This window comes from Poecilia mexicana, unplaced genomic scaffold (genome assembly GCF_051168715.1).
Source record: "Poecilia mexicana isolate PSO_F unplaced genomic scaffold, ASM5116871v1 scaffold_7, whole genome shotgun sequence".
Taxonomy (NCBI): Eukaryota; Metazoa; Chordata; class Actinopteri; order Cyprinodontiformes; family Poeciliidae; genus Poecilia; species Poecilia mexicana.
The window spans coordinates 14,462,221-14,485,890 of NW_028263376.1; the positions used below are offsets into that span (position 1 = coordinate 14,462,221).

The 23,670-nt window shown below is 36.5% G+C and overlaps 1 protein-coding gene across 1 annotated transcript; it reads right to left on the minus strand.

The window, feature by feature from the left end:
• Positions 1-594: 594 nt before the first annotated feature.
• Positions 595-21,951, minus strand: ada (adenosine deaminase). Its single transcript, XM_015013944.2, has 11 exons — positions 21,781-21,951; positions 15,881-15,942; positions 12,940-13,062; positions 9,206-9,352; positions 9,006-9,121; positions 7,588-7,712; positions 5,701-5,772; positions 4,515-4,616; positions 4,095-4,162; positions 3,883-4,012; positions 595-2,009 (listed from the first exon to the last, which is right to left on the minus strand). Exons 1-11 carry the CDS (start codon positions 21,925-21,927, stop codon positions 1,905-1,907), a joined length of 1,197 nt encoding a protein of 398 aa, XP_014869430.2. The 5' UTR covers positions 21,928-21,951; the 3' UTR covers positions 595-1,904.
• Positions 21,952-23,670: the final 1,719 nt, after the last annotated feature.

Below are 23,670 nucleotides of genomic sequence, written 5' to 3' on the forward strand. Positions count from 1 at the left end.
ATCCATCAATATTCCTGAACGCAGCTTGTTGTGTACATGAGAATGGTGTTGACATTTCCATCCAGCATGGCTGCCGTGTTCATTTATCGCTATGCACAATAAAGAAGCAGATGTTTGTACAACTGTGTTAGGGACATTGTAGGTCAACAAAATAAGTAAATTTCCACCAAAAAAACTGAGAAATTTCATAGAAAAAACCTGAGAAATTTTGAGTTTCTAAAGTCAAAAATGTTTGACATTTAAAGTTCAGAAATATTTTTTTCAATAAATTTTTCTACTTTTCAAACTCAATTCCCAAAATGTTTTGAAAAAATTCTGAAAGTTTATATACATTTCCTTTTTTTTTCTAGAAAATTTCTGATTTTTCTCAAGCAATTTTTTGACTTTTCAAGCTCAGAAACTTCAAAAACTTTATATGAAAGTTTTTTTATATATAAAATTTCCAAGAATATTCCCAATTTTTGAGTTTTTCTTTAGCAGAAATGCATTTTTTTTCTGTCTATAATGGCTCTAACACACCACCATACAATTCTTTGCTGAAGTGGTGTGAATTTTAACAATTGGATATGAAAAGATTTCAAAAGTAGAACAAAACTGTCTTAATGGCTTTTATTGCAATAGCAGATTTTTTTTATACAAGAGCTACAAATGAGTGCTGACAAGTGATTTTCTATTCTAGTTAAATGAAAATATTTTAAATATTAACATAAAAAGAAAAGTAAAAAAACCCCACTAAATTAGAGAGTGCTGTGCTTTTTCCGCTTGGGTGACATCGCGATGCCACCTAGCGGACACACATAAGACTGCACTTTTGGTATAGAGCTCTTTTCACCTGCTTTTCCTCCCGGGCCCAGATGCAGAAACATGGGCTGGAAAAAAGAAACGAGCATCTTTTCCTTTAATGAGAAACTGAACAAAATAATAAAGCCTGATGAAACTGAATAAAACAAATCTTAAGAAAAAGATTAAAAACAAACCATAACAGAATGAGAAATGAAATTTTTTAAAATTAGTTTTAAGCATACGTTTAGATTTTAAGACTCATCTTCCAGCATTTTGCTAAAGTCTTAAAAAGAATAGATATCTGAAGTTTGTTTTTTTCTTTTGTGCTGCTGTTAGTTTTTAGATTTCCTAATCTCTTAGTAAAACTGGACAACAGATTCAATAAACCATTTATTCATCTGATGCAGAAAAAGCAGGAGACCGTAGCTTGTCATTATTAATCAAACCTTTTTTTTTATTTTACCAGTGAAGAATAATTTGTTTTACTTTCTTCCAGTTTGGCACCAGTTCTTTTTATTCATTAGTGCAACATTATTTATGTTAGTGATTTGCATCCTCACATAATTAAAGATGGAAGTGGGAATAAAGTTAATGTGCATTACATCTCCCACTGATGGACAGAAAACTCTGTTTATGTATATTTTCATGAACATTTCATGCATCTGGTCCCGGGTTCGTTTCATGTGGAGAGCAAAAAGCACATCAACTGCTTGTCTGCATGCGTTCTCATATTCTGCTCTTAAATCAATTATTTTTCCCATCATCTTTAAGCACTGCAGTTTACCTCTACAGGATGTAAACAACAAAAAACAAGCTGGCGTCTATAGGCTGCATAAGTTTATGAATAGTGAATAACTGGATTTTAAAGCTCGTCTTCATAACGACATGTAAACTCAAGATGAGATGAAATGACAACCCTCGATGTTTCTGCACCGTCCAGAGGAATGTAACCTCATGTGGATAAAAAACTGTGGAGGTATGCAAGAACTTCTTGAGAACCGGATCACGAGAGGAGGTGAAGTGGTAACCAGCTGGTCTGATGTTCTCTAGGCTTCATGTGGGCTCACACAGCAGTGGAACCACATTTCTTTGTGTCGCTGGTTAAGAGGTCAGAGGGCGTTTCAGAGGGCGGTGCTCCGCATCATCCCGTACGCGTCGTACAGTTGGTGGAGAAGCTCCTCTTTCTCCTTCTCTGGGAGGAAGCTCGACTTTGCAGAGTTGATGTTCTACGAGACAAAACGACAAAGTTCCCATTCAGTTCCCTCCTGATTGGTTCAGGCTGATGAGAGGAAATGGATTTCAGCTTCTTCAGCTCTTTTTCTAATCAAATGCATTGATTAAGTGATTATAAGTCAGTGTGAGTGGCTCAATATAAACAGCAGGGTCTGTCTGAAAAGCTCATTTTCAGACTCTACTTGCCTCAGTATGTTAAAGCTGCAGTTAAGCCCGTCACAATAAATCAATTAATTGCACGATAAACTAATACAAACTCCATCATTTTCATTTGCTTGATTTATCATTTATCTTTCTATAAAACTGATCTTCCGTCTTGTGTTTTGGTCTCAACTATCCTTTTTTTTTAACCCAGTTTTGTTTACAGAGATATCAAAATTCATTTTATTTGTCGTTTCTGTTTCATTTGTTTATTTTGGATATTTCAAATGTCTCTCAGTTCCAGTGTTTAAATGTTCATCATAATTTATTGACCTTTAAAGGAGAATAATAATTTATCTCAGTTACTTGAAAATTGTCTCAAAACATGAATATTACCATTTATCGCAATAAGTCCTGGGACAATTAATCATCCGGCAAAGTTATTTATCATGACAGGCCCAGCTGCAGTATGTTGGTTTTATTAAAATATATTTTTCTTACATATTTCTTTAAACTGTCACCATGTGATGACATGTGTGAGACAAAATCTGAAAAATCTCCTATTCTCCAAGTGTTAATTAGAAACAACTAATGTATGTTTCATAAATGAAATAATTACAAACAATTAAATAATGCATTTTCTATTTAAGATAAAGTTAAATTCAGTAATTTGATTCATACATCTCCAGTTCTGTAAAAAAAACTTCACATCGTTTTTTAAACTATGTTATTGAATTGTGGCACTTCTGGCTTTCCATACACTCTGCAGTCTAAGTGTTCATATTCTGCTTGTTCTGTTACAGCCAAATTACAAATATACTTAAAATTTTGTGATTGCAATTTTTCTTGTGTTAAATGCTGCAGCTATTTAACATTTCAACTGTTTCAATTAGTTTTTTTATAAACACTGCAAGGATAAAACTATTCAAGCCAATCAGGGGGTGATATTGTAAAAGTTGTAGATCAATTTCTAGACTATACAGTGCTACTAAAAATTGTGGTAATTACTTCTTTAAAGAAATCAATATTCATGTTTTTATTAAGTAACTATAATTTCTACTCTTCAGACTATGCAAGGAAGAGATTTTACAGTAAATCAAATCACTTGATACATCTCTGGTTAAATTTACAACAAAATGTCTTAAAAAATAAATTAATGCAGGTGGTCAGTCAAAGTTTAGACATTAACTTTAATGAAATGCTGCAGTTTGACCTTAAAGGACTTGTGCAGAAATGAATATCTGCAAAACCCTTGAATTGTTTTGGCCACTTTACAGAACTGAAGTGTAAATATCGTCAGTAACAGTCAGGAAATAGTCTGTTGATGTCAATTTATTTACATGTCGGTATTTAATATAATCACTGACCTTTAATGGAGCTGTTGAGCAAATCTGCTACGGTAAGGTTAAGCCGTTCAGGCTTTGAGGCGACTCGATCGTGCAAATCCAAATGCCAGTTTTTTTTCTCTACAGTCTTATGCAAGGCCATGTTTCATGCAAACCTGCTTTGTTGTTTATCTTAGTGGTATTAAGAGTTTATGCTGCATAAAAGGAACTTGAATTGTTAAACAGGACTAAGATGGAATATTTTTCAGAGTACGGCTTTGTTCTCGTTCAAATAATCACCTGATAAAAGGCAAATAGGCGGCGTGTTCTCCTTTCTAGCCTCATTTAAACAGCTTCTCCCTGTGATCTGGTGCTATTATTAAACTGCATTTGATCTCACCAGCCGTTTGAATTCCTCCTCCGTGAATCCCATGTGTTGGTGCACAATGCTGTAGTCGAGTGGCAGGTTGGAGTTGAAGATCAGAGGGTCGTCTGTGTTCAGGGAGTAGTTAGCCTTGTCCTTCCTAAACCTGCAGAAGCAAAATAAAACCTGGTTTCTTGGATGTTTTTGTTTTAATCTATATTTCAATGTGAGGGGAAAAAAAAACTCACGTTATGATGGGGTGTTGGGTAAAGTCTGAGCTGCAGGCACCTGTCAGCTTACTGGAAATGGGACACATCTGCAAGGAGAAAGTTTCATTCAACTCATGTCTCCACTAGAGGGCGCAATATCTCTGCTTCCATAGGGAGTTCACCTAAAATGACTACAACTACAGGAGGAGTTAGGAGGAAATACTTTCAGGATATTTACATAATATATATGACTGAGTATTTGGGCCATGCCAAGAAAAAAATAAAATAAAATTATGAGAATACCAAAAAATTTGAGAATATGGTGCTAATATTATAACTTTATTCTCAAAATATTATGACTTTATTCTGTTTTCTTAGCACGGCTCTACTATGCCATCATAAATACAAGAGAATAAGGACTTTGTTTTGATGGAAAGGCTGGTGAAGTTGGTTGTTTACCTCAAAGTGCATATTTTGCTCCAGCAGTTTTCTGTACAGGTCTTTGTCCTGAAGCGTGTTGTAGCCATGTCCGATTCGTTCGGCCTTCAGCTCTTCAACAGCCTAAAACACCAAACAAACACGCAAAAAAAGTTAAATAAAAAAAATCTCCAACAAGTTTAACCTGATTGCACAGGTCACCTCAGTTTTGATAAATTCATGATTTACTTGAGATCATTTTTCTAGTTGTAATTATTACCAAACAGGAACAACCTTTAAGAAGAATAAGTACTTTTATCCTTAGATGTAAACTAGTGCACATTTATTCTCTTATTATAAAAATGAATCAGAATCACTTTATTAATCCTTGTGTGGAAATGGTTTCTGGCTGCTAAAAAACAACAAAACTCTCGTCTTTTCCAGCGAATTCAGAGGTAAAACAAGCTGACCGAATGTTCTGGAACTCTGAACCCAGTTGCTAGGTAACAGGGCCTGGCTTGGCGGTGTTGCTAGGTAACGGAAGGTTTTTGAAACGGCTCATTTCCCAGACATTAAAAATGTTTAACTTACTGCCCAAAAAAAATTTTTTTTTTTAAATGTTATGCCTGTTTTTAAAAGCAGAAGAAACTCAAATGGAAATTAAAAAAAAACCATACAAATGTGAAATTTGGAAACTAGGTTCCCTTTACAGGAAGCTTACAAAGGCATGACATCATCATCAGAGCTTTCCCTTAATTATTTAAAGGCATAAATGTCTGAATTTGAAGAAAGTGATTAAAAAAGCCCCTCTGATTATTCTGTCATGTAGAAAAACAGAATATCTGGTTTCTTTTACTCCCAGTTTTATCTTCATCACCTCACAGCAAACTTGTTTGGTTTTCCCCTTTCTTCATTGCCACCATGTTGCTTCCTTGTTAAGATATTCACACGTCAGGACAGTTTAAACTTCTTTTGCAGGTTCAAAATCGACTCCCTGTATTGTTTACCACCTTCCTCATTGTTGAAACAAAACACATTAGTCGATCGCTTCTACTGTTCTTCCACTGACACAAAACTCTGCTCTGCTTGTTGTGCTTGGCTCTTTGCCCTCATCTCTATTGTGGCGTGACTTCAGGGTTTTGTTTACGCACTTTTAAGAGCGACTGAGATGTCAGACATGCCAGCCAAACCTTGGAGCAACGCTGGCCGTTACTGTCGAGCGGCTCACCTCCTTGACCATCGATGCCGGGCCCACCTCTCCTGCATGAACCGTGCGGTGAATCCCACAGCGAACGGCCTCCTGGGAACGACATCCATCAAGGAACATATGAGAAACAAAGCAGCGTGGCCAAACATCTGGCTTTCACATCTGCAACGCCGGGTTTTGTTCTCACTGGAGCAACATTTTGCAACTTTTCCAGTTCACTTAAACAAAAATCAAATGAATCTAAAGACATGAAATACTCCCCATGTTTATGTTGTCTGGTTTTATTTCAGAATTGTCAGCATTTTGTGCTTATAGTAATAACTAGCTACATTAACCCAATTACATTTACTTGAGTAACATTTATAGTATTTTTACTAAGCTGTACTTTTTACTTGAGTAAAAATATGTTGCAGTAGTGCCGCTCTTACTTGAGTATAATTTTTGGGTACTCTGCCCACTTCTGCTTAGTCGGCACATTTATATCAGAGATCGTAAACCGTAGATGATAAAACTTGCTTTCAGAAAGGACTCTGCTCTTTCTCCTCGCTGAATAAGGTTTTCATTTCATTCATCAGTACATGTGTAAATAAGATCATCGTGGGTGGCTCATGTGAAATGCGTCACTTGTATTCAATCCAAACTTTTCACAGGTCAACAAAGTTCTTCATGCTTCAGCGCAGAAAGAAACTTTGGCATGAATGAAAACCTAAATCTATTAAACTGGAAGAACAAGAACAGAAAAGCAGAACTGGACAAACTGGAGATGGGAGTTTCAGAAACACTTGTCATGGAGCATTTAATAACCTAGATCTGAACTTTATTAGAAGGAAAGACGCCAATAAACGATAGAGTAACAGATGTGAAGTTATCTGTATTTATTGAACAAAGATGAAGCCAAAGTTTTAAAGTTGTGTTGATGGATCACAATATTTTAAAATTCACGCATAAAACAATTATTTTTAACTAAACTATATTCAAAACAGATTTGTAAGAAGAGAAAGGAAACACAACTGAGTTTTTCAAATAAGCAATGATGGAAAGAGGCATTTCAAATAAAGGTGTTAATTTACATTCTGCATTTAAAAGATCATGATTATGATGATGCGATATGGCATTGATGTTTTATTGTGCATTCTTTGTGTTTGATGTGTATTTGAATGTCTAACCATTTTCTCACTGCAAAAACAACAAATCTCACCAAGTATTTTATCTCGTTTCTACCCCAAACATCTTTGTACACTTGAAATATGACAAAACTAACTTACAAGTAATTTTAAGCAAGATATAGGAGATTGTTTTAAGTCAATATTGCCTTAATGTTTATGAAAAAGTACTAGTTCTATTGGCAAATTATTTCACTTATAACAAGACATTTTCCCACATTGTAAGTGAAATTATTTGCCAATGGAACCAGAACTTTTTTATAAATATTAAGGAATAATTTACTTACAACAAGCCAATATATCTTGCTGAAAAATTACCTGTAAGCTAATTTTATCTTATTCCAAGATATTTTCACTAAAAAAATAGACCAAAAATGGTTGAGAAGGTATTATGTTTCAGCAGTGTGCCAGTGAGACTAGCACCTTTAAAATAATTTTTAAGGAATTATTGACTTAACACAAGTTCCCATATGTTGCTGTAAAGTTACTTGAAAGTTAGGTTTATCTAATTTCAAAATATTTGCTCTAAAAACTAGACCAAAATTACGCAGTAAGATATTGTGTTTTTGCAGTGTATGCCGAGACGCGTCCAGAGAAAGTTATTCCTGTGTAGTTTCTGAAAGATTTGTAGTAAACGTGGAAACTCACTTCTAAGTTAATATGTTCAGAATTATATGTTTATTTTCTAATTCTGCTGTTCCACGTCTGGAGTGTTTTTAATATCTTCATGGTTTTCCGTGCTCACCTCGTAGGCCACCTTGTGATTTGAGTTTTCTTCGAGGTTCATCGACTCGTCGCCTGCCAGATCGATGGCCACCACGCCGGCATCCCGATACGTCTTACACAGCTCCACCACTTCAATGGACCAGTCTGGAACGAGTTCAAATTTCCATTACGACACATTTTAGGCCTGCTAACTGAACACAATGGGTGAAGTGTGCAAAAGAAATGAGACATTTGAATAAATCCAAGGAGATCCTGAGCCTAGAAAAGCATGAATCGACATGCAGGGTGCAGAATTTAACATTATGACTAGTTTTTTTTATGATTTGTTTTAGGTTTTGAGATGGATTCTTCTCAGGTTTGTGCAGGAAATTTGAAGCCCTGCCAGCAGCTGGGATCTTGAGCTTAACTTAGAAAAGTCAAAATGAGATTTTGCTGGTGCAAGGCTCACGTGTCGCCGTCTCATATTTACTGCAGAGACATAAGACCTGAGCGTTCATGTAGCTCTGCAAGAGAGCTCAAAAATATTTAAATAATTTATTCTTTGGCTGTTTTAAATCATATATTTATAGCTATAAAAACTGAATAATACCAGAATAATCTGCAACTAGTCCATATTTTCTAATTATGACATATTTCTAAAACAAAACATAATCTTATTTCCACTTACAATATCTGCATAATGTTTCCTGTTGGGTTTATTCAAAACATATTCACATTTATTTTGCATGTGAAGTTAATTTGGCCGTTAGGTTGCATGGAAACAGTTGCAGGAACGGAGCAGCTCATGTTACTGCAGTTCATGTTACCGTCAGCGCTGCTTCATGTTAACACAGTAACACCAGCTGCTGCTGGAAGAGCTGCAACACCAAATCAGAGGAATGAGCTGCCATGGGGTGGAAAATGCTTCTTTTTTGATTAAAGCTGCAGGATTTTGTTCCATTTTTTTCCAGATATTTTATATTTCACTTTATTTAAGAATAGATTTAATCCTCCTTTCAACACTTTGTAAGATAGAAAACACACAAATGTGTTTTCATAAATATTAAGAGATACACATGTACACAATCCTCAAATTATTCCGACTTTATCATCAAGAATTACTCCGACTTTATTTTATATTTTTTTATCTTATTTTCTCTTAGTAATACAGAAAACTGTCAGGAAAAAAATCCCATGGTAGCAACTATTTGTTTTCTTTTAAAATAATTTTGTTCCACAGTTATTTCCACCCTAACTAATAGACTTTGGACATTTCTTGGATTTCTTATTAAAAGCACATTTGTCCTCAAAGATTTTTTAAAATTTCTAAAGCATAAAATCATTCAAGTCTTTTTGAAAGAATAACCGAAGGCAGAGCATCGATGACAAGACATTAGCACACAGGACCCTTATCTCACAAGCGTATTTTGGCAGACACGAGCATGAACAGGTCATTACTTGGCATGTGGCGCATGCAGCATAGAATGGACCTGGCTTTGATTTTGAAGGCCCTCTCCCCCTCGCTGAGGCCCTCGTTAACCAGACGCACCACCTCATCCGGGGTCAAGTCTCCTCTGTCCACAAAAACACGAAACAAATGTAATACACCCCACCACGGCCAGACAATAATGAAATTAATGAATAAAAAAAACACTCACTCTGTCTGGTTCCAGGGAATGTCTTTGCCAACATCACAGTTGGCGAGGAAATGCGGGCTGTACCTGACCTCAACGTAAATGACTCCTTCCTTGGCTTTGTCCTCAACAAACTCATAAGCGATCCTCTTTATGGCTTCTCTGTCTCCGCTGAAATGGCAATGAAACGTTTTGATCTGTTAACAATCAGTAATCCATCATCTGGGCAGCAACAACGTAAAAAATGAGCAGCAGAAATGCTGGTGTGATAAAAGCCATGCTGTGTATCGTAACACTTTTTATGGCTGAGGTTTCAGCTTTTTATCAGTGGTATCTTTGGTCGTCATGAACTATTTATTATTAGTTCAACTTGGTATCTCAGCTAAAGGTTACAATGGGCAGTATTAAATATCAATTAATCAATCAATCAAGTTTACTTGCATAGCAAATTTTAGCAGCAAGGTGGTGCAAAGAGCAATTGGACAGTTTCTATGGAAGAGGATTGGTGCCACTGGAAAAAAAAAAAAAGACTTACTATAATCTCAGAATTCAGACTTAAATCTCAGATTTCTGACTTAAATCTCAGATTTCTGACTTAAATCTCCAGAAAAAAAGTAAAAAAAAATTTCTTTATTTTAGTGGCACTAATCTGTCATTTCTTCCTAAATACTTTTAATTTTATTCTTTGCAACAACATAAAACACTTATTAATTTATTTACTAAGAAGGAAAAACCCGTTTGTTAATCGAAACATTTTAATCATGACTTTAATGTTTTATGAAGATCGATTCAACACTGATCTCTGTGTAACATCACATTTATTCCTCTGGGAAACAATAAGTAACTAATCAGTAATTAAAACTTCCTAGTCAGACTGACATGATCACAGTATAAAAGTTAAAAATGCATTTTTAACTTTACATCAATTTAAATGGATGTCAACAAGTCTGACCTGCTTGGATTTTATTTTAAAACACTGCATATATTAAAAGACAATTGCATTTTTCTATATGCGCTTACTAAAGTCAAAGATGAATTTATTACCGGTTTTTTTACACCTCTTTTCTAGCAGTCATTAGCAGAGGCGCTGTACTTTATCTGTAAGCCATGCAAAAGTAATAAACCAATCCAAATCCTTTTATATCTTTACAACTTGGCAATAAGGAGTAAGACATTCCTGAAAAACTTTCAGAAAGCCTGCAGAAGCAAAACAACAATAAAAAAGACTGACTTGTTCTGCACTGTTCACCGTCTTGTTTTTAAATTCAGGTTGAAGCTAAACTTTTTTTTTTTTTTTTTTGGTTTCGATCAGGGCGTTTCTATCCATCATGTGTCAAACAAACTTTAATCGCAGCCTTTGTTCACTTCTGCAACATCGACATTTAGGAGAATCATTTCCTCAAAGATGCAGAAGAACTGGTTCATGATTTCGTTTTATAATCTTTATAGTCTCTGATGACGCCTGAGCTGCGAGTGTCCCAGTCTGGACATGGGAGCCTTCCAGCCCAAAAATATGTTGGCTGATTGACTTGTTATTCTTGTTTGTTCTGATCCAGATTCTTCTATGTTTGACCTACTAATCAGCTTGATTTGCTAGTTGAGCACTTTTATTTACAAGCAGGAAAAAATAGTTTCTACATTCAAATGATTTCAGATTCCCTTCATGTTTTCGTCTTTCGGTTGCATCGTCTTTATGAGAGTTCTTACGAGATATTGTTGTGCCTCCACGTTTAATTTGGTGAAAAGGGATCTTGAAAACCACAGACTGACAGGAACTAACGCAAGTAAGTTTTGTCTGCGGATGTGTGATAAGATCACGAACTCTGCAAAATACTTGCATTGAAATATTGAGATCAATGAGAGCTGATCTGGGATAGTTCAAGTGCAGCTGGTGCGATTGTATCAAACGGTTTCTGGTGAACTTGTTTTGTTCAAACTGACAAAATTTGCACAGGCCTGTAAGCATTAGAGTAAAAGTCAGTCAGAGTATTTTTAGTCTAGTTTCTAGTGCAAATAGTTTAGTAGACTTGAAATAAAACAAGACTAACTTACAAAGTAACCTTTTGAGCAAGACATAGGAGATTGTTTTAAGTAAATAATTCCCTAATATTGATGAAAAAGTGCTGGTTCCGCTGTCAGATTATTTCACTTATAACAAGACATTTTTTCCACATCATAAGTTAATCTGCCAGTGGATCCAGTACTTTTTATCAACATTTTTTAAGTTATTAACTAACTTCCTAGTTAGTTTTGACTTATTTCATGTGTATTAAGATGTTTGCACTAAAAACCTGACCAAAAATACTTGGTAAGATTTTGTGTTTTGTAAATATTCATATAGTTACACCCCAAATTGTGATATATTGTGAGTCACCTCCACATGTATATTAAAACAGACAGAACTATTGATATTGTTAATAATAAACAAAGACAATTAGGCCAGTTACAATAAGCAATGAATCAATCGCATGATAGTGAATAATTTTCATTTGCTGGATTTATTGTTTTTCTCTTTTATATCTCTACAAAAACTGGATGATAAAAGTCTTCAGTCTGGTTCTTTGGTCTCAACTAGCCCATTTTTGATGGACAGCTTTGATTGTTTGTTGTTTTTTTTATTTTGGATATTTCAAATGTCTTCCAGTTCCAGTGTTTGATCTTTGAGAATGTGTTCTTGCATTATTATGCCATTTTTGCTATTATATCACTTGAAAATTGTCTCAAAACAACAATATTATCAATTATCTCAATAAGTTCTGGAACAATTTATCGCCCAACAAAATTTGTTGTCCAGTGACAATGTAATTATGGGGTTTTTATCCTTCAGAAATTCTTCTCTGTCTCACCTTTATTGTCATATATGACTATGTGTCACAGAACATAGCATAGGCTATGCGTCACAGAACAAAACGTTTCCAGCATTTCCAGTGAATGCTGCCCAACTGAATGACTTGTTCTGCAGCATCCTCCTGTTACACAAAGCCACACTACTGCCCTGCAAGAGCTAAACCCAGCTAGTAAGTTCCCTAATGTTTGAGCTGCACAGAAAAAATGTCCATTCAGCACAGCGGAGCGTGCAAATTTCTGAAGAGTGTGACGTCACGTGCAAAGGGTCATTAAAAACTTATATTTTACTATAAGTTACAGTGTGTTCACAATATCTGAAAAGAGTCGTCATATTCTGTGAACACAGTGGTAAGATGTTACTTTTTATCCTCTGTTCAGCATTTTTTCTTTATCTTCCCTTTAGCTTAAGTACGGCAAAGGATGGTGTAAAACTGCAACAGCGTCTCCTCCAGTCAATGTGTGGCGGTGACATAATATGGTGCAACACCGGCGGCGTTCAGGGCTGAAAGACTGCATTTGGTCTGTTCTTCAGAGTTCAAGATTAAAAATAAGGCAGAGTGACACATGAAAGGCTCTGCTGAACAAGTTTACTGTCCTTCTTCTGGTTGGTTGCCAAGGTGACACTTGATCTCAATAATGCCGTGTTCCTGTTCTTCATGTCTGGCATTAAAAGCGACGCCCCCCTGCTGTGGGGCAGAGTTACATTGCATAATCCTCCTGTGCTTTACATACCAATTCCATCAATCACAACCAGCTTTTTTAAAGACTTTGGATGCAACATAATTGCAGTTATAAGAGATTGGACTTCAGCTCTCAAGGTGAACTCTGACCCAATGTCACACTTTGCACTTCCTGTAAGGAAATTCCCTCTACACTTATGCAAGTTGAGAGGCTGCTGCGCCGACACTTACGCAATCACGTGCATGTACTCATTGAATTTTTCCAAAAATTTGGTGAGAGTGACAGGCTCGTGAACGATGATCTTCTCCTTCAGTTCTTCGGCTGTGTTTGCAGGAAGAGAGATACCTCGTCTCCTGGGTGGATAAAAGATGGAAAAATGGAAGACTGTGAAAAGAGAGTGTAAAAATGAAAACAGGTAATTTAAGTTTGTTTTTTTTAAGAAACATTTTCTTTTGCCTTATTTTGTTACCATTATTGTCATTTTGGTGCTTAATGACCCGTGCTAGGTAACAGGGCTGTGCTGGCGTTGCTAGGTAACGGCTCGGTGACCGTTGAATGTGACTTAACAAAAATCATTAAGTCATAGCTAAAAAACATGGCTAGGTGTTTATTTTTGAAGCACTTGGGTTGTTTTTAGAAGTTGAAAGTATAAAAACACGCAGAATATGAATTTTGCTTCATCTTAAAACGAGGCAACCATTCCGTTTCCTTTTTTTTTTCCATGATGAAATGTAAATAGCGGTACCGTTTAAGGTTAGAAAGCATATCAAATTAGAAACTATTCCCTACAGAAATAATTCACTAATATGGATTTTCAACCGCCGTTCTGCTTTTGGAGCGCTTCCCATTGGGATTTGGAGGAAGAAGTCTGAGCAGAGGTCACCAGACCTCCTTTTCTCACCACTTTACTCTTCTGTGGGATATTTGGGCTTTCCAAAGCCAGCTGGAAAATACAACCTTTCCACCATAACTCCCTCTTCCCCTAGCTAGACCTCATCCCTCTGAAATCAAACCCGCTGAGAAAAATCTGGAAGGCCGCCAACCAAGAAGCAGAAGCCCCTTTTCACTTTTTCGCCTTTCAAAGATAGCTGAACTTCTAGCTCTGTCTGGAAATGATTTTCATTTCTAGTTCTCCAACAACAAATTTTAACCACTGTAAATGGGACAAAAAACCCGTTCCGAACTCCTTCTGTTACAGGATGCAGTCGGTTGGGTTTGAAGCTCTTTGATTGATATCCGTCCACCAGCAGAATGGATTCCATGAGATCAGAGTCACTGCAAACGGTGTTGACAGCTTCCCCTTTCTGTAATGTCTGACTGTTTGCCAGAATCTTTTCATGGCCGATGGAAAACTATGCTCCCTAGCTCCTCAAGATGCTTTCTTTAGACTGAAAGATCTTTTTCCATCTCAGGACCTACAGCCACGGTTCGGACCAACACCAACACCCTCTTGGCTACAACTACATATCGCTGTGATGGACCACATCCCATTTGGTTTCAATGGAATATGAAATACCAGTGCCAAAATTAATATTGGTATGCAAAACCAGTAAAACAAATGACCAGTTTTGTTGGTTGGTGCATCATTCACACCAGCCATGTCCAGTCTGCTTTAATCAAACTGTAGTCCATTTTTCCAGAAAGTCCGGTTCTTTTGGGGCGGTGTGAACTCTGACTGGGACCAAAAAACAAACTCTGGTCCGCCCAAAAACCTCGGTTTGATTGAAATGAACAATAGCGCTGTTTGAATGCATATGTGACTGCCAATCAGACTGGAGACGGTCCCAAAAGCAGGAAGTGGACTACAGTGCAGGGCATTCTGGGTAAAAACAACCAAAAAGTTAGAACGAGAAATGGCTCATGATCGTTTACGAAATACAAAAGAGGAATCCTGAAACTGCCCAAATCTGACACTATTCTATTTTTGTTTACATTTCCTGAAGAAGGAAGTTGCACTCAGTTTCTTCTTCAGAGGTTTCTGTGTTGCTTTCTTCAGTGGTTCTTGGTGCAGCGCCCCCACAGGCGGGGAGGGGAACAGATTTTCAATAGTTTGGTTCGTTTGACTCTAGTGTGAAAGCGAACAGCAGCAGCATAAAATGTAACAAATGTTGCAATTTTGTTCCCTGTAAAACTCACTTTACTTAGGTTGCTTCTGACACATGAACATTGAGAACTGAAAATGTTTACTTTTGACCTGAGATACCAAAATCATAAATTTTCTTCACTCGTCAAAGTTCAGAATGTTACGACTTAATGGTGTATTTTCTTGGGTTATGTTGTGATAATGGTTTGTGTTACTCATCAGCAATATGGCAATCAACTCACTTGATTGCCGTATACTCAGGACTCACGTTCAATTGTACATAATCCAGAAGGTCAAAGGTCAGACAAACACAGGTTCATATTTCACTATGCAACCTCTCTACCTTGATGTCAGCAGGAAACCCTGATGTAATAAAATCAACCACACAATTGGGATTGCATCCAAGAAAGACAACATTTTACCAAGTATTTCTGGCGCAAACATCTTAGCACACATGAAATAAAATAAAAATACTTGAAAGTAACTTTAGATATAGGAGCCTTTTTAAGCAAATAATTCCTTATTTTCATTTCCAATTTAAATGGCAGATTAATACACTTCTAACAAGACATTTTCCTCATATTACCACTGAAATAATCTGCCAGTGGTAGTAGTAATATTTCATCAACATTAAGGAATGACTTACTTGAAACAAGCTCCTATATCTTCTAAAAAGTTACTTCTGATTTATTTTAAGTTACTAAAATACTGTCACCAGAAACCAAATAAAAATACTTCAGAAGACTTTATGTTTCTGCAGTGAGCTAGTGGAACCAGCACTTTTTTCATAAAATTTTAAGGACTTATTATCTTAAACTCAGCTCCTATCTCTTAATAAAAAGTTACTTTTGTCTTATTTTAAGTTGTAATAAGATATTTGCGCTAGAAACTAGACAAAAAATACTTGCTAAGATTTCGTGGGGGTGGAGCGTTTTTGTAGAGCTATAGGTAACCAGGTGCAAAAACGTACATAATTAAGTAAATTAAATAAATAGATAAATAAATTGACCAAATAAATAAATGGATAAAAACTCAGAAGTACGAGCATTAACATGTTTGAGGAACATAAAAAAAGCAAATCCACCTACTTGGCAACATCCAGAATGGTCTGCACTCTGATGGCTCCATCAAGATGAACATGCAGCTCGACCTGTGGATGAAGAAGACAATCAATCAATGTTAATTTCTCACACACAGGAAGGAGGCCCCATCTTCCTGAACCAAGCGGAGCAGTGCAGCTGAGGTTGTACTTTGGCTGCAGCTCATTGTGCATACAGAGCACACGGTTGGGCAACCAGTGGCGAACCAGGCCGGGGGCGCCACAGGGGGCAAACAGGAACAGCCGGCCTGGCTCCCCCTCTGTTGCTGAAAGCTGTGATTTATGCCAGCAGATGAAGTGGAAGAATCTTGACTCGTCCCTCAACGAGTTAGATAAGTTGCTCCGATTAAGGAAGAGCAAAGTGAGGCTCGTCATGACCTAAAGCTTGAGAGCAGGCCAGGAAAAACCTCAGATGATTCAAATCAGATTCCTTGCTGCTTAGCATGTGTTGCTTTGGACTGGAAATGCAGCTGAGCTACATGATTTCCAGTTTTGAGAAACAAGATTCAGTTAAAAAAAATAAAAAAGCTGCAGTAAAACAAAGCATATGTTGTTTTCCTTGGATGTGAACAAACCATTATCAACTTATGAAGATATTTCATACTATTGACCTGGCAGAGACTGATGAAATGTAAATAAAAACATCCTGTATATCAGACTTTTTATTCCCACACATTTGAATAATAGCTGCATGGCAAAAAACACAAAATCTTATAAAGTAATTTTGGTAGTTCAAATGCCTTAGTACACCTGGAATAAGACAAAACTAACGTACAGGTAACTTTTCAGCAAAATATAGGAGCTTGTTTTAAGTAATTCCATATTATTGATAACAACCTACTTGCTCCATTGATTATTTCACTTATAAGAAAGCATGTATAATTTGCCAATGTAGATGGTACTTTTTCATCAATATTAAGGAATTGAACTCTAAAGAAGCTCATATCTTGCTTAAATGTTACCTGTAAGCTAATTTTGTCTTATTTCAAGATATTTGCACAGTTGCCTTGCAATAAAAGGTTTAGGTGGTCATTTGTACTTGTAATGAAAAATGTTATTACATTATGAGTGTGTTGAACTTATGGTGTAATGTTTATAATGTTAGGGAATATCCTTGTCTGAGTCGCCTCTCTGAAGGTGAGGATTAGCAAGTCAGTTCCACATTAATTTGCCGAAAAGCAAGCTCCAAATGTTGAATATTTGCTGGAAAATATTTTAAAATTTTAAGATTAATCTCAAATGTTCTAGAAAACACTTTCTGAGCATGAATAGCAGAAATTTGTGAGAAAAAAAACTGAAACTTTAAGGTTAATCTCTGAAATCTTTCAGTTTCAAAAGTAGATTTTTTATTTTTTTGAGATTCCAAGTTTATTTATTTATAAATGTCTAAGATTAATCTCAAAATGTCAGTTTTTTTTGGCAGAAATTTACTCCTCCTTTATTTCCATCTATGATGAACTGTAACCTTGAAGAGGAGAGACTTGGACTAACCCAGAGCTCCTATCTGGGTGGGACAAACCCAGGTAGGTCAAAGGTCGCCTTCGACATGGGAAACGTCTTGGGTCCCACCTGGAAGTGCTTGAGACGGAAATATCCTCTTGGACTTGTTACTTCAACAACCCATTCTCAGTTTAACTGAAGATGATGGGCAGATTTTGTAGCTTTAAATATGTTGCTTTAATAACACTTAAACATTATAACTGGTTATTTGTCACCAGGGCTGGCCCAAGCATTTTTGGGGCCCTGGGCACATTTTAATTTGGGTGCCCCCTTACCAACAAGTATAATTTCTAAAACACTCCATCTGTGTAACATGGCTACTATCATTAGCATCATTTTTAATCAGCTTACATTATACCACTGTTATTATAGCTGCTGATTTTAAAGTATAAATTATTTGGATTTTGAAATGCAGAGTGGCATTTAAGTGCGTTGCATCATTTTTAATCATTTGAAAGTAACAAACACTAAATTTACAGTAAATAAGTCAACAGGTTTGATGTTATATCTCCCCAACAGTGACAGAAGTAAGAGATCAACCTATTGTTTACAAACTATAAAAGATACAAAAAATGTATTTAGTTCCAATATATATTTTTTATCATGCTAGCTTAACTCTCATATACCTTTGGCCGGCTCTGTTTGCTACCCATTTGTTGAGAAAAACTGTTTCAGTTCTAAAATTAAATCTCCATCTGCACAAATTAATCAATCTAATCTCTGATTCATGAGTTTTCTAGCTTTTCTTTTTATTAACAATAATTTTTCATAAAAGTTTTTTTTAAATGCTGCAGCTTCAGAGCTGTTCAGATGATGAAATGCTTCTCCACTCGATATCTATTCCAGGAAATCATGTGACTGTTCTCTCAGTTCACCCTGCAGCATGTTGCGGTTGTTTTAAATTAATCCCGTGACACTGAAGATGTCTGCAGTTTTGCAAGAGAAATGTTTTATATCAGAGTGTGAAGCCAAAGAGGAAGCTCAGATGAACTGAGGAGATTCAGATTTATGACCCTCCCTAATGCAGCTTTTTAATTCACGTCCTTTTTTGCTAAAAAACAAAAAACACTTAATGTGATCCAGCTGTGCCATAATCTAATAGAAACTCACTTTTTTTACTTTATTTTAAGAAAACTGAATAACTTGGATAAAAATAAGCTGCAACATTTTATGAAAGTATTAATTTCTCAAACTTTTTCTCATTTTGGACCACAATCAACACCAGAGCATAATGCTGCCACCACTGTGCTTTACCATGGGAAGAGTTTGTATCTTTTTATCACCAATAGGATCTGTGTTGGTCTGTCATAAAATTTTTACAAACAACTAAAAGTCTGTGGTTCTCACATGAGTGAAAAAGCTCTATATATGAATATATTTTCAAATATTTTTGTGCAGAAGATTCCCAGTAGTTATTAGTTTCGTATTTGTGGATCATTTAATGCATGATATTTCAGACAGTTTTTGGTCTTTTAGTCCCAACTCATATTTTTTAATAAGCCAATTGATGCTAGAGTGTAAGTTTGGGTGTGAAGCCATTCATAGGGATGAAATGATGCAGCAGCTGCATCATTTCATTCTGCTGTGTGAAACTGTTTTTGATTTTCGGCCACACATTGTAGCAGAATTGATGGATAAACCTAATAAAATGTTGCACAAACTGTACAGCACTTGTTGCTCGTTTACGCTGCAGCGCGTCGTAAATGTTGACTCATCCGCTGGGACATGATCTAAATTTGTCAACTGACCACAAAGGAAGAGAGTTAATTATAAAAGAATGACTCAGACTGAACGCCCTGCATAATTAAAACAATGAGATGCATCATGAGGACTTTGGGAATAGTCGGTGCATACAAATAGTTTAATTAAAGTTCTTCTGATTACGTTAGAACGTTAAGAACCTCTTCGATTGTCTCAGACAATTTATGCAAGAGTCACAACAAAAATAGCAGCGATGTAGCATTGCCTCATTCTTTGTTTGGTGAAAATTAAACGTTTCCAAACACAGATGATTTTAGCGTCACATAAGACGCAGATCAGATGATCAGTCTCCTTCCAAGTTTGTTTTTGACATATGGCAGCTTTTTGAGTTGTACCTGAGAACTGTGTGGATTTTGAGAAACTTTGTGGGCAATAGAGAAATTGGAGACTCTGTTAGTTTTCACAGTCAATCTTACAAACTTTCTTAAATGTCACCATTTCAAGCTAATTATTTAAGAAATAAGATAAATATTCAACTCTAACCTAAATATTTAGCTTGGTGCTAAATATTTTAGCAAGCAATATTTCACTTACAAACTAATATTTGTAAATATTTCACTTACAAACTAAATAGTTAGCTCCAAAGCAAACCAAATATTGACTGCCAAGTAAATATTTAGTCTAGCTCTGAACTAAATATTTAGTTAGTAAGCTAAATATTTAGTTAGTAAGCTAAATATTTAGCTTACTAACAGAAGATTTTACTCCATGCCATGTATTTAGCTACCAAGTTAATATTAGCTCCAAGCTAAATATTTAGCCTGTAAGCTAGTCACAGTTAGCTTACTAGTTAGCTTACAAATTATATTTAATTTGTAAGCTAAAAATTGTAAGCTAATGTACATATTTTGCTCCAAACTAAATATGTAGTTAGCAAGCTAAATATTTATAACTACATACAGTTTATAGTTTGTATTAGCTTACAAACTATAATTTTTAGTTTGCAAGCTAAATATTTAGCTCCAAATTAAATACTTTGTTCCAAACTTAAAATTTAGTTAGTAAGCTATAGCTCCAGATTAAATCAAGCATCTTACAAACTAAATTTTTACCTCCAACTGGAAAGCTACATATTTAGCTCCAATCTTGAGTTCTTTGCAGACAAGCTAATTAGAGTATTTAGCTACCAAGCTAAATAGCTCAGTTTACTCATTTTAGTTTGGATCTATAGCCAAATATTTTACTCTATACATTTGGCTTGGTAGCAAATTAGTTAGCTTACAAACTATAATATTTCATTTGTAAGTTAAATACTTGCTTATATACTAAATATTATAGCTCCAAACTAAAATAAGCGAAACTGAGACGTTAGTTTTCAGGACAGATGACTGAACTCATTAACCTCATGAAGGTGATGCAACACTCCAAAAACAGAATCGGCACAATACGTTTGCATGTTGAGCCTGTGAAGGTTGCTGCAGTGCACAGTGACCCCAGCGCCACAATAAGCTCTGCAGCAGCATATTAATATGTAATGAGGTTATCTCTGCCAGCACTCCGCCTTCACTCTTTGCACAGCTGATCTCTGTCATTTGCCCACATCCTCCACCCATCTTTCACTCTGACTCAGCCCTTTGTTGTCAGTTTATCAGCTATCAGAACAGGTACATGTTCAGTCAGGACTCCGATTCAAAGGGCACAAGTGATTAAGAAGATGTGACAATATATGTTTAAATTAGGGGTGCCCAAAGTCAGTCTGAGGGCTGGCATCCTGCACGTTTTATTTCTCTCCCTGGTTTAACCACCTGAATCAAATGATGGCTCGTTAGAGGCCTAAGAGGAACATTGACAAGCTGAGAAGGTTGTTACTACCACCAGGGAGAGAATAAAACGTGCAGGATGCTGGGCCTCCAGGACAGACTTTGGACACCCCTGGTTTAAATGGAAAGCCTTTTCCTAGTGCCAATTAAAGGCATTTATTTTAACCTTATTAGTGAGTTGGGTTTTTGACTTGCAGAAGTAAAAAGTAACCGTCCAAAAAATTACTCAAGTAACAGTAAAAAGTCTGCACAAGTACCGAGTAAAATTATCAATCCTTTAACATTTAAAAATTACATATGAGATGGACCAAAATACAGTCATGTGACATTTTTGGTATTTTAATGACATAAGTAAAAAATGTTAAAGAAAAGCTTTCCAAATTAGTTTCTTTCAATAAAAATATTAAGAAATTTCAACAAAAATTGTGTGCATTTTGTTTTCTCTCTCTTTTTTGGGCTAAAACATGTTTGTTTTTCATTCAGTGGGCAGAAAATACGGAAATGTTACTCAAGTAAGAGTAGCGATGCTTCATACGCGAGAAAAAGTAAAAAGTACATTTTGACTAAATGTAGTTAACCACCAAAAAGTGGTTTAATTTAATATTCTCGGTTGTTTCCCAACGACCCGGTAGCAGAAGCAAGACGAACTTCCTCGTTCAAAACCCGCGTCCATGCCAACCAAAGCGAAGTTTTTGATTTTCCTCCTTCCTAATTGGCTCAGAAACACCTTACCGCTGCGGATGTTCTCTCGCTTGTACTCCCTGTACTTTCAGTCTCACTGTACTTACTGTGCCGGCGGCAGCAGCACCGTGAAACCAGCCCGTCAATAACGCTTTGAGCCGCCGGGTTCTCCGGCTTTCTGACGTACCTTGGGCTTGTTGAACACCTCTGAATGTGGGGAGCGCTCGGCCATGATCGGGAGCCCGCGGCAGTCGGTGGGTTTGCTGGTGCGTACTGAGCTGAGGACAAGCGGAGAGCCGAAGCCTATCGCTGTTCGTCGCGCTATTATATGCATGACTCAGAGACACGCCTTTATTCTGCTAACTGTTAGAAAAAACACACACACACACACACACTCAGCACAGTGCGCTCTGCAGATAACAGCAGCGAGAGGCCGGGGAAGATGTTGTGCAGGGCGAAGCAACAGGCTGCACGCCGCTTCGTCACATTTAGGCTGGGTACGGAAGGATTAGCGGCCCGGGATGGCAGCAGCTTTCCACCCATGTGATGAGAGCTTTACAGTAAGGCCAATTAATCAACGAACCAGGTCACCAAACTGGTCCCAATTCGCAGTAAAAGATTTCAGAACTTTAATCCAGAGTTGGGAAGCAGCTACGTTTCCACAATTTGGGGGGAAAAAATTACTTTTAGGAGTATTTTTGTTAGGCTGTACTTTTTACTTTTTTATCTTAAAGTATCGCCACTCTTACTTGAGTAACATTTCTGGATTCTCTACCCACTGAACCAAAAATTCACCAGACACAGACACACACCTGCAGTTTTTATTAAAGCTATTGGTTTTTATTGATAGAAACTGATTTGGAAACAATTTCTTGTGCCAGATTTTATTTGTTGTTACTTGCATGAATTATTGTCAATTTGATCCTTAAAATGCCAAAAATTTCCACTTAACTTTATATTTTGGTGCATCTAATGATGTAATATTAAGATATATGATTGATCATTTGATAAATTACTCACTACTTTTTACCAAATACTTTTTGACTCTTACTTGAATAATTAATTATAATAATTAATTGAATAACTACTTTTTTAACTTTACATGAGTAAAACGTGTTGAAGTAGTGCTGCTTTTACTTGCCTGATTGTTTTTTCCATTCTATTTGCTCTGTAGTCATGCAAACTATCTTTATTGTTAAGAAAAATGTTAAAATTGCACTAAATTAAATCAAATCTGCCTGTGCAGCAGTTTTAATGACCAATGCAGCTGTAAAACTGACCACATCAGCATATCTGGCTGTTCTTCCTCATTCCACTTTCATATTAAATGTGAATCTAAGGATAGAAATAATCTCTTCTGGGCTTACTTTGTTTAAAAATCCAGCTCTAAACATATAAATTCATCACCCACAGAAGGTTTTCTTGGATCAGATTCCACTGAAGTCACTTCTGAGGATAAACAGAAACTCTCAGCTTCAGACTTTTTCTCCCTTTTTCACTAAAATGTTCCAGCAGTCCAGGAAGAGGGGTGGCCAAGTCCAGTCCTCGAGAGCTACCATCCTGCAACTTTCAGATGCATCCCTGCTTCAACACACCTGAATCAAATGAATGGCTCGTTATCAGGCCTTTGTAGAGCTGATCCCGGTCTGTTGGAGTAAGGATACTTCTAAAACTTGCAGGATGGTGGCTCTCGAGGACTGGACTTGGCCACCTTTTATCAACACACACATCAGAACTGCAGAACGGTAACATCCCTGAAACCTCATTTCAAAACCTCATGTTTTATGCCACAAAATGCATGGTAAAACATGTTCTATATTCACTTTGCCAAACATAGCATTTCTGTTTGGTTAACAGGTTTGTGTGGTTTTCAAAAACAGAACAAAAAACGATGGAACAACAAAATTATGTCAGCACAGGGGTGGCAATCCTGGTCCTGGAGGGCCGGTGTCCTGCAGCTCTTCTATGTCTCCCTGGTCCAACACACTTGGATCCAATCACCTCCTCAGTGCAGTCAAGTTCTCCAGAGTCCTGCTAATGACCTCATTATTTGACTCAGGTGTGTTGAAGTAGAGAA

What these genes read in the sequence shown, in the direction of transcription:
- ada (XM_015013944.2), bottom strand. Translation starts at nt 21,927, where the DNA reads ATGCATATAATAGCGCGACGAACAGCGATAGGCTTCGGCTCTCCGCTT. An exon ending in CTGCATGCGCCACATGCCAA is followed by an intron (nt 7,713 to 9,005) that starts GTAATGACCTGT and finishes AACTCGTTCCAG; the next exon opens with ACTGGTCCATTGAAGTGGTG. An exon ending in CGGCATCGATGGTCAAGGAG is followed by an intron (nt 4,617 to 5,700) that starts GTGAGCCGCTCG and finishes TTGGTGTTTTAG; the next exon opens with GCTGTTGAAGAGCTGAAGGC.